The sequence below is a fragment of the Sinohyriopsis cumingii genome, chromosome 15 (genome assembly GCF_028554795.1).
Source record: "Sinohyriopsis cumingii isolate HCF-2022 chromosome 15, ASM2855479v2, whole genome shotgun sequence".
Taxonomy (NCBI): Eukaryota; Metazoa; Mollusca; class Bivalvia; order Unionida; family Unionidae; genus Sinohyriopsis; species Sinohyriopsis cumingii.
The window spans coordinates 55520072-55532523 of record NC_142975.1 but is presented as its reverse complement, the minus strand read 5'-3'; the positions used below and the strand labels follow the sequence as shown (position 1 = coordinate 55532523).

The window sequence follows — 12452 nt, the reverse complement described above, 5'->3', positions numbered from 1 at the left end:
AACGCGAATGCACGAGGTATTACTGTAGTGAAATGTAACCCGAAGAACCTTAAAATTGTGTCCATTTTTGACAGTGTCCTGTGAAACTTGATTATTGTATATACTTGCCTGCAAGTTGGGTCCAGCTGCAAATTGCATAGACTCATTTCTTTTGTTGCATAATGTGCCAGCAGATCCAGGTATATGTAAGGTGTAATCAATAGAACAAACCACATGGACCCTGATTTGCTGGTGCACAGTGCATTGGCAGATCAGGGTATTTGTTGTTTGCAGTTGGACCTGATTTATGGGTGAGTATATACTGAATATTGGTTGTTGTTGTTGTTGTTGTGGGGTTTAACGCCATTTTTCAGCACACGATAGGCTATATATGGTGGCCAGTATTAATGGTGGAGGAAGAACCCGGAAAACCCCCAGAAAGAACCACCGACCCACGAGAAGCTACCGGCAAGCTTTCTCACATACCCACATTGGCCGAATCTGAATATTGGTTAAAACAATACAAGATTCGTAATTTTGTAATTTGTGAAGTGATGAATGCTTATGACATGTTGGCAGGTTTCACTATTTAGTGGAACACTTTTAACAGGTTTCACTGTTTAGTGGAACACTTTTAAAACAAACTATTGACTAAAGTGGAGTGTTTGTTTAAATGAAATATTTTTGAAACACAAGGAAAAATAGATTAATTTTATTATCTTAAATTGATCTATTACTTTTTCTGAGTTTGTTATAAACAGGGTACTTTGTAAATCATATCCAGTCCAATTGAATTGACCAATCCCCAAGGTCCACCTTATTATTCCTTAGTTATTTGATATTAAATGGAAAACTGAGCATTCTTGAGTTGGGTTGCGTTTAAGCCATTATTTAATGAGACCTGGAGTGCAAAGCTTGACTGATTATGAAATGGAGTGAATCACTGATGTCATAATATTTGGGATGTTTTGAATGTCTAGCACTATTTTTCATCCAGTTTTATATATATCTGCAATATGAGAGAGCATATTATGCAGTGATATCTGTTCATCTGTCCGTCTGTTGCTACATTTTAAGTCGATGTGGGTATGTGAGAAAGCTTGCCAGTAGCTACACATGGGTTGGTGGTTCTTTCCGGGGTTTTCCTTCCGTAACCATTTATACTATCTGCCATGTATAGCCAATCTTGAGGTGAAAAATTGCGTTAAACCCTACAACAACAACTAATTACATTTTCTTTGTAGGTTGTGTGCACTTTGGGTAAGAAAGAACCTTATTGATTGGGGGGGGGGGGGCGGTCAAAAGCACAAATTGTACACACATGTACACACAATGTTTTACTCACACATAGACAAGACAGCAATTTCTACAAAGGCCACATTTTCCCTCCATGTTCTTATTGATTGGGGGGGGGGGGCAGTCAAAAGCACAAATTGTACACACATGTACACACAATGTTTTACTCACACATAGACAAGACAGCAATTTCTACAAAGGCCACATTTTCCCTCCATGTTCTTTACATTCAGGCATCTGTTTTAACCATCAGTTTCAGCTTGTGAAAAAATATTAATGTTTTGATTGAAATTTTTGTTTATGAGTAAGCCTTTACCAAATGGAGATCATTGTTCACTTTTGCCAAATAAATCCTTAGATCTTTCTTAGGTCATTGAAAATGATACAGAATTTTTTTGACCTTGTCATTACAAAAAACTGGGTGGCTTCTCATATTCCATAATCTACTACATCCATAATCTACTGCATGTACCTTATTTGTATCTTTTATCTTTCAACATATCAAATATAGTTGCAAAATTCTGAAGTGTAGTTCGAGTGTAATTTACCTTGTTTTACAGAATCTGGAAACGATCTGGTTGCACCCCTCCCATCAGTTGGAATCATTGTGGGGGCTGTCGTTGCAGTTCTTCTCTGCATGGCTATAGCAACGATCATGATCGTGCTTTTACTTCGCAGGTAGGTAGCATAATATATATCCACTGCTGATAATCTTATTTTAATCCTAATAAATGCTAATTAAGTTTCATCATGAAAGTTAAATGTGATCAGAGAGATATGAAGCCTTAATTTCTAATTTACAGTCAAGTCTCATTTATCTGATGCATAATTGGTGATAAAAATGCCAATTAAAGGTGGCTGTTGGATAAATGTATTAAATTTTTAAAGAGATTTTATTAAATTGTTCCCATTTATGGTGCTATATCAGTGTTTGTGCAATACATAGAGGTCAGATCAGTAACTTTATTGTTGATGTTCAAAACCGGATAAGACTATTTCAAACTTGGCACCTGAACCCATTGCTTATTATTCCATGATTTCAGAATAGATCATCATATTCTTTTATTGAAAAATATGGATCTATTTATAACACCTGTTATGCACCATACATACTGAAGATTATCTCATTTAAATCTTTACAAAGATTATCTCATTTAAATTTTTACTAAAGATTATCACAGTTAAACATTTTCTTTTATTTGGAAGTTTCAAACTCTCTATAGATTCTGTGAATTTACTATTTTTATGTGAGACCAGTTTTCATAAATTTCTTGTTTGTCACAAACCACAAACGTAAAGGTACAACAGGCAGTGTTTTTTCTGCAGACTCAACAGGACCTCGTATCTGTAAATTAGGTACCAATGAAAATGTCATTTTTCACGAAACCATGAAAATGGTTACCCATGAAAATAAATAAATCATTTTACATGCTATAATATTGTTTAGGAAAGGAAAAAAGGAATGATTGCATCATAACCTCATTTTCGTGTTATTTTCAGGAGCAGACACAATAATGACTTGAAGTCCGCAGACTGTGACACTCTACACTATAGCCATGGTGAGGGTAGGCATATGTTGTTACACTAACACCACATGCACACAGCTACAGCAAGCATTGCATGTAGATTTTTTTTTGTACTGCTTGCCGAAGCAGATTTAGCTTATTTTGTTTACATTAGTGCTGATCAACAAAAGTGATAACACATTTGCTTTGCACTGCCTCAGACCCCGGTTTAGGCATTGTTGTGACATTTGCAAAGATATTACCATCTTCGCTGGCCATTGATGATCAAACAGCTTCATTCTGCACTGACCCTAAGTTAGCCAAAACCTTATTTTAGACAAGAACCTTTTTTGGTGATGAAAGGGTTACTGCTCAGAGCATGTGAAATTAGTTGACAAGTGAAGAAGCAAATTACGTGACATTTTCATTATGTTGTCTTCATGCTTTGACTCGAAGGAGAAACCTGTATGTGAAATGTTGAGATTGGGGAAACTTGCATGCAACATGTGACATTATCAATGGATTCCTCTGTAATTATTCACAAGTTTTATTGGTAGTCTGATTGGATCTTTTTCTTTGAACTACATCCAGTCAGATAGCGGAATGGTACACGGTGTTTCAGATAGTTCCATATTTTCAGAGTTGATGTGGAATGAAGTGATTTATGAAAATCCATGGTCAGTGAAAATGAGTTGTTACTAAGTGGCTACCAACCAAGATCAGTTGTCTTGTCTGTCATCCTGTTTTCTTTAGGTCAGAGGGTCACCTCAGATGTGCACTTGAAGCATCAAATATACAGAAGTAAAAATAATTTAAAATAGTAGGAGAAGAAAGCAATAAGAATGTTCCTTGTTTACGATTGAATCTTCCATAAATGGTAGTTATGTTGAAGAGTTGGAAAACAGGAAATATAGTATTGTATATTATATGTACATGCCAGCAAAGATTTGTCTTCTTTACATGAGCAGTTTGACAGATGATCCAGTTATTATGTTTGTTTTACCTGTAATTTCCCATTTGATACATGAGCTGTTGAGAAAATGTTTATATGATAAAAAATATTCCTTTGTAGTGGAATACATCCATCATTTTAGTAAAATGCTAAAGGATGGAAGTATGCTATGGAATTTTTAGACTGCTTTTCTGTTTTATAGGGTTTCACTTTTGAGCTAAGCTTCAGAAACATGGATCCAGATAATCCATGACAGCTACATTTACCATTGGTCAATTATTGTATAGGTGATCTCTGAAAAGAATGTTTAGAAATAAATTATGCATGCAAGTTATTTGGGCAAACTGATACACTAAAATGCACATTATGTAGTCTTGTCAGGAGACCTGCATCTTTTTTGAATAGCTGGTGGATTTATAGGAATACATTTTTTTATTTATGAGATGCTTTATGGATGTGTACAGTTGGGAAGTCAGGAGAAACATTGTACATATTTTCAGTGTTTTACGGTATATTAGTCTGCATATTTTATGAAGAAACACGTAAATATGCCAAAGAATATGCAGAATGCATTTTTTGAGTAAACTCTTGGCACTTCCAGGCCACTAGCATGTAACGTTTACACATACCAGTGTTGTCATAGCGCTTTCAAATTCCTTTTTTCTCATACATCATCAGTCCAGTGCAGTCATTATTTTTATTTAGCTTTTCTTGCTCATGCTTAAATACCTCAATAATCGGATTTATTTTTGAACTTTAAATATATAGAAAGAGCCTCTTTAATGAAAACCTCCTCCATCTAGTGAATACAAAATGTAAGGAATTAAAAATGAAATGAAAAGGGATATCGTTCTGCTCAGAAAAAAGCATTACTGTTTTATAGAAATAGTATATTTTCTTGATGCCCAAATGAAATGGTTTGTAAGTGACTTTAGACAGTATCTTATGTTTGTGAATTGGCTCATTTACTTAATTTTAATTGACTTCAAGTGTCTGGATTTTTGTTTCAAGCCATATTCAAAAGAACTGCTATCTGTGTTTTGAAATGCATATAACTAAGTAATACATTATGTATATAGTTATATGAGCATTACTGTTAGGCAGGTGCTTGTTGACCAGTCACCAACAAATGCATGGAGAACAGTAGAATATTGCATGGGTCTTTGGATATGCCCTAATCTGAAGTTTGCTATGGGACAAATATTAATGATGTATAAATGGGAATGGGAGGGACTTGTAATCAAGTCACTAGTCACTTGGAAATTCTGACCCCATCACTCATCAGCTGTGGCATTCATCAAGGAATATAGGAGGTTGTAATGCTTGTAATCTATACTCACAATGAAGACAGGAAGCTTATTTAACTGTATAGCAATTAACTGTAACAAGTTTAATGTGAGTCGAGTTTTTGTTGAGCCTGCCTGCTCAGTTAGAGATTACTTGATTGTCCTTGTGTTCATTTGTTTTTCCATCGGTATGTCCATCCAAACCCATGATTAATCTCAGTGCTTCAATTTTTTTATGTGGTGTAGTCATGTTGCTTGGTGTGTGGATACATCTAGTGTGCAACACTAATTTACCAATAGCTTAGGGGCAGACGTGGCATGCAGCCAGCTTCTTGTTATATACAGAATCAATAAAATGTTTTTTATTATATTTCAAAATAGGGTACATAGGTGTAGGTAGGTGGGTTGCATATTATAACCGTGTTATACGGAAGGGGTGGGAAAACTCCTTTTATTCTCACACACATTAAGTTAATTATGTCTATTCCAGAAATGTTTTCTTGTGAAGCCCTTCACATAATGACCTTGAGCCATTTAGACATGACTTGTTTGCATAGAAATGAAATGCCATATAGACTGATGGAAAGTTAATAGTCATCTCCAAGTGCAAACTACATAGACCCTGATCTTCTTTTGCTTAATGCACCAGCAGATCTAGGTCTGTGCAGTTTGTTTGGACTAATAGGTGGAGCAAACAGTATATACCCTGAATTGCAGGTGCATGATATGATGGCAGATCATGGTCTGTGTTGCTTTCACTTGGGCTAGAATTTTGAGCAGGTATAGATGGTAGTTAGAGGGCTTTTGGTACAGGTTATTTTTTGTAAAAATATCTACTGTCAAAAATGACACCTTTACTTGAAGGCCCACATGTTAGCAAGATCACCATTGTAAATAGACTGCCTTGTCTTAAATTCTATACTTTATATAAATACCATTTGTGCAGAAAAATAATCTTTCATTCAGTCTTGCAAGCCAGTGAGAATCAAAGGTAGTGGCTGCTCCAGCTGTTGCTGTTGTTGATCCTGGAACTTGATTTTTAAAAAAGACCTAGGAAACAAGCACATTTGCCCTCGAACCCATGATCACCAGTTCATAGTTGATTTGTCACCACCTTAACTATCTTATCCACTGGGTCATTGGAGATAACAGGGCAGGATATGAGATGTAATGTGGTTTCATAATTTATCAGTCATCTTCCAGCTGTCTATTCAATGTGATTAGAAATAATGGGTCAGTAGGCGTGAAGTGCTGTGTAGGGTCCAAGTTGATCTGTTAGTCCAAAACTGGTTTTTTTTTCTTCATTTGGCCAGTGATGATATGTTTTTTCCTGAACTGTCTTATCCAGTTGACCACAGATGTCTAAAAGTTATGGGACAGAATGGTACTACATTTTATACTTATGTGTACCCAGTCTTTAAAGACAGTCTGCATAGTCTTAATGCTATATATATATATATATATATATATATTTGAAACCTTTCCCAGAAGTCTATGGAGCAGTGGCAGCTTAGTTAGAAAAGTGTTGGACTTGTAATCCAAGGAATGTGAGTGGGTTTGGCACCTAGCTGGGTTGGCTGCTTCACTGTGCCCTTGTGAAATAGCATTTAGGTTCCAATTCCAAGGCATGAAATAGCCAAAATGAAATGTTAAACATGCCATTAAAATCAGGCAAATTAAAAGACTAGAATACCCATTCTGCAAACACAGAAAGAACAACTGGTCTTTAAGGACAGGGCATGGTGATCTCTCAGTACATGTTTTCAGAATATATAACAACATTTATCAATGCTTTAATAATTTGGTCACAAATGACAGGTGTTTTCTCAAAATTGCAGTCTTTGTAGTCTAGTTTTACCACAGATGAAGTTTAATAGTCCAGTCCTATCATTAGACCCATGTTACTTTTTCAGTTGCCATGGCAGCATACCAAAATACATCACAGTGTTATCATGGCAACATACCAAAATATATCAGATTTGTCACTGTTGTTGTGGTAACAGAACTATGCAGGAAGGTCCATAACTCACTAGATCCATTTTTTACTACTTTAGTCCTTCAGTGTCCCTCAATGGGCCCCCATATCAATGGAAGCAGTAAGTAACAAGGACTATTATAGGCTCTTATTCTAACATGCTAGTTTTGTCTAACTGCCATATTTTATAGGACTTCAGTTTCACAACTTTCATGATGTCGATTCAGCTAGTACTTCTATTTGACTTTAATTGCTATTAACTAAACACATTTGATCGAAATACAAGATCGGTTTATTGGATCCCCACATCGAGCTGCAGGAACTTTAAATCACCTAGTGTATCTGTCCATCTGTCCTTCCATTCACATATATTCTAACCAGCTTTGCTCATCAATCCTTACGCACAATCGGATGTCATTTGGTATGTGAATTGCTTACTATATTTAGATATGCTTTTTAAAGATATATTCTTTTGGGTCAAGTTTTAATGGAGTTATTCCCCTTTTAACATCAGTATTCAGTATTTGCTGCAGCATATACTTGTAACCAGCATACAGCTTATTCAATACATACTGATACAATTTGATGTGGATGTTGTCTCATGACCCAGATCTTCCCTTTTATGGATTTGTCTCCTTGGCTCCATCTCAGATTGAGTTATGACCCTGGATAGCTTAATACATAATGGATAACCAGCAGAGCTCAAAAACCATTCAGTGTGGTGCACTTCATAAACCTGCATGTGCTTTTTATGGCTTTAGTCTCATTTACAAGAGTTGTCTGTTCCCCACCCACCCACCCACTGCTGATCCTCCAGCCTTTTGGCTTCCACAAGATACCTTTACCAAAGTGTTTTGGATTTCAACCATATTTGGCATGTGGCTTCAGATTCCGCATAACTTCGCCAGGGAAGAGTTGCATTCCCTGAATAACTATTTCTCCAGATTCTTCTCTTTAAGCCCTCTCAAATAAATTGTAGACAGGTACCGTTTGTGATGCAGCCATTAGCACCAGTACCAGAGTTCTTTAATAGATGCTTCCTGATAAGGTCACTAGCAGACTACATTCTGCCCATTTTACCTGGACGATGGGCAACTTGGAAGTTTCTTCTAAATGGGATCACCAAAATTTACCATTTTTAACAAGGCACACTTAAGCAATGTCAACTTATAAATCACAAATTTAAATAGTCACAGAAAGCTGGATTTGCATTCTGTTTTTGTATGTAATTCTCGTACAAATATATTGAGATTCAATGAATTTATCTCAGCTTCCAAACACCATATAAAGTAAAGGGTAAATCTGCCAGTTGACCACAAATATGGTGGCTGATGACGTCATTCAGGAACTATCTGTTGTTTGTGTACATCCTTAATACATAATTAAACTCCTGTTGTTCTTAGGCACCAGAACCTTGTCTGCATTGTGAAATATTCAAGTGAAACTTGAATTATACTAGTGAAGTGTGAAATTGAAGTCCATGCTTCGCATGCATGCTTTTCAGGGTACTTTTCAGTGTTTCTAATAACATCTACTTTTGTCTTGCATGCTAATCATTTATCACAGTGTTGCTTATGTAGCTAAATTTTCTTGATGCTTAATTTTCCTGTTATACCTATGGCACATAATTTCTTTCTGGAGTCAAGCATATGACACATAATTTTTCATTCTGTATTTTTATACAATTTTAGATATATCATGTTGGTAGTGAATATTATTTGTAAATGAAAAATGAAGATAATAACCCAGTCTCATTATTCATTGATATTTAGAGTGTATCATTTTTTATATATAAAAAAAGTGTTTCATTAATCCTTTGAGGATTTGGTAGTTCATCATGTCATTTATTTAAATTTCTGTAAATTCTGTAATAGTAGCATTTTCACATTACAAAAATTGTGTAATATTTTCAGTAATTATATATAAAATTATTTTGAATAATTTTTATGAGTTTCGATGTTTTGCCAACTTTATTCCTACAAGAGTTCTGTAATCATGTTACCATCGTCAAATTGTATGAATTTGTTTTAATTGAAATTTATACATTGTTGTAGATGTGTTTTAACACTAGAATTTACACTAGATTATTAGAAATCACTCTAATTTTGAAGGTAGCACGTTAGTACCATATATGCTTACTTGTAAGCCTAGTTCGACTGTACAGACTCAAATCTGCCATGTCATAATGTGCTGACAGGTCTGGATCTTTGAAGTTTGTTTGGTGTAATTAGGAAAAAAACAACTTGTACCCTGATCTACAGGTACATTGTGAAATGCCCATCAGGGTTGGTGTTGTTTGCAGTTGGACTTGACTTATAAGTAGGTATATGTCATATATAGTTTTAAGTAATGTGTCAGATTTTTGAGTATGTGGATTTTGACTTTGTTTCTAGTTCTGGATTTTTTGGGTCAAGTCATCTGTTACAATAGTATAAAAGAGAGTGCTAAGTGAAAGAGAAACATTTCTGCCTTTGTAGGAGAATTATTTATGTGAATTATTTATGTATATAAGGTTTGAAAATCAGTCTGGAAAATCCTTAGAATATTCACATGCCCGAATAAACACTTACTCAATTGGCTGTTATAAAAATATAAATGATAGTTAACAGCCTGAATTTTACAGTGAAAGGTTGTTTTCCAGAATTTATTCTCTGTCCCTTCTAACACCAGTAGTAAGCAATTACAAACTTAGACCAGTCTAGTCTCCGTCTGGTTATGTGTATATCATTAAGTACGAGCAAATTGCTTGTATGAGCTTGGTAAAAACAAATGGAAAACAAACTTCCAGTATAAAGTATGGACTTTCAGTGAACAAAGCCAGTGATCTTCTCAAAAGAACATTCTTTTCATTATAGTGAAATGTTGGTCAACCCTGAATCAGCACTTGATTGGGCAATTAATTTGACAAATCTTCAGACAGCTTTACCCGCAATTTTGAGTTTGGACAATTGAATTTACAACCCCATGTATACAAGTTTGATATCATCAAAACTGTTTGATAAAAATATACAAGGGAAAATGAATTTTCCCCTTAAGAAATAGCTAAATAATTTTGACACAAGATATTCCATTATTTTTTTTAACAAAGATATGTTTATTTTAAATACTGATGCACAGAGATGTAAAATGGACTACAAAACTGCATACCCGGTTGTTGAAAAATGGTAAAAAAATAAAAAGTTTGAATGTTGCTGCATTCAAGAGTGAAAACATAAGTATGTTTCTATTTTTATAAAGTCCATATTGGCAGAAGTTTCACGTAGCCATCACTTTTGTATCCATATGTGTATCAAGCTTTTCATCTTTTCACACATCTAGATTATATTTATTATATTTAACATTAATCTTTTTACTTAATTTTTGTGCATGTCCTTTCTTGTTAAAGAAGAGTAACTTTGCTAATTAAATGACAAATTATGTACGTGGATAAGTTTAGTGGGGCTGTGGGTGGCCAAGTGGTCTAAAAACACTTGCCTTTACTGATCACCTATGTCCACATGGGTTTGAGTCTCAGGCTTGGCCTTTGGTTATGTGAGAAAACTTACACATTTTCTTTAAGCTTATCCACTGCAGAGTATTGCCATATGGGGTAAAAAAAAATTAAAATAATTTTAAGTGATGAATAAATTAATTATTGTAGGTAAGTCTTTTTATCAGCTTTTTATTTTGTATGCTGATAGTTACTTTTTCATTCTGCATGATATAATAGACCAAGATATGTGGTTGCATAATGCACCAACAATCTGGGCCTGTGCACTGTGCAGAGTGTAAGACAACTCAGAAAAACAAACAACATCGACCCTGATCTGCCAGCACATTATGCAACAGCAAACCAGGATCTGTTCTGTGTGCAGTTGGATTCGACTTGTATACAACAATATATGACATCTTCATTTATCATTTCACAATCTGGTATATTTCTGATGGAAAAGAACATGTCATGTTTTACATGTGTGATCCACATATATTTTAACATCTATATAAACTTGCATCTGTACTCCAGGATTAGTGATTACTGATTTAATTTGAGTTTGATATTTTTATACTCTATATTAAGGTGATTTAGTATATTGGATATGTCTTGTATCTTAAGGCATATCGATCTCATATTAATGAAGGCCTTTTTATCATATCTCAATCAAGGTACATTGATCACATCTAAATCAAGGCACATTAATCACATCAAAATCAAGGCACATTGATCACATCAAAATCAAGGCACATTGATCACATCTAAATCAAGGCACATTGATCATATCTAAATCAAGGCACATTGGTCACATCTAAATCAAGGCATATTTATCACATCTAAATCAATGCACATTGATCACATCTAAATCAAGGCACATTGATCACATCAAAATCAAGGCACATTGATCACATCTAAATCAAGGCATATTTATCACATCTAAATGTGCTGAAAGTTTTTGTTAAATCCAATAACAACAACAGCAAATTTGTATCGCCTCTAAATCGAGGCATATTGATAACATTTAAACAAGACACATTGATCACATTTAAATCAAGGCATATTGATCACATCTAAATCAAGGCACATTGATCACATCTAAATCAAGGCACATTGATCACATCTAAATCAAGACACATTGATCACATCTAAATCAAGACAATGATCACATCTAAATCAAGGCACATTGATCATATCTAAATCAAGGCACATTGGTCACATCTAAATCAAGGCATATTTATCACATCTACATCAAGACATATTGATCACATCTAAATGTGCTGAAAGGTTTTGTTAAATCCAATAACAACAACAGCAAATATTTACTGCCTCTAAATTGAGGCATATTGATAACATTTAAACAAGACACATTGATCACATTTAAATCAAGGCACATTGATCACATCTAAATCAAGGCATATTTATCATATCTAAATCAAGACACATTGATCACATCTAAATCAAGGCACATTGATCATATCTAAATCAAAGCACATTGATCACATCTAAATCAAGGCACATTGGTCACATCTAAATCAAGGCACACTGATCACATCTAAATCAAGACACATTGATCACATCTAAATCAAGGCACATTGATCACATCTAAATCAAGGCACATTGATCAAATCTAAATCAAGGCACATTGGTCACATCTAAATCAAGGCATATTTATCACATCTAAATCAAGACATATTGATCACATCTAAATGTGCTGAAAGTTTTTGTTAAATCCAATAACAGCAACAGCAAATATTTATCGCCTCTAAATCAAGGCATATTGATCACATCTAAATCAAGTCACATTGATCACATCTAAATCAGGGCATATTGATCACATATAATTTAAGGCACATTGATCACATCTAAATGAAGACACATTGATCATATCTAAATCAACTCACATTGATCACCTCTAAATTAAGGCATATTGATCACATCTAAATAAAGTCTATTCTTTTTACCCTCTCATGTCTGTGCTTGTCCTTCA

The 12452-nt window shown here is 34.6% G+C and overlaps 1 protein-coding gene across 5 annotated transcripts in view; it reads left to right on the top strand.

The window, feature by feature from the left end:
• The window catches only part of LOC149781836 (ephrin type-B receptor 1-B-like), a 196980-nt gene that overhangs the window by 165105 nt on the left and 19423 nt on the right, over positions 1-12452 (top strand). For 2 of the 5 annotated variants that reach the window (XM_089936022.1, XM_089936020.1), the window contains exons 8-10: positions 1836-1953; positions 2776-2840; positions 7073-7114. In XM_089936022.1, coding sequence (XP_089792148.1) covers positions 1836-1953; positions 2776-2840; positions 7073-7114 — 225 coding nt within the window. The remainder of the gene's footprint in view (positions 1-1835; positions 1954-2775; positions 2841-7072; positions 7115-12452) is intronic. The other 3 variants (XM_089936021.1, XM_089936024.1, XM_089936023.1) reach the window with 3 other exon arrangements.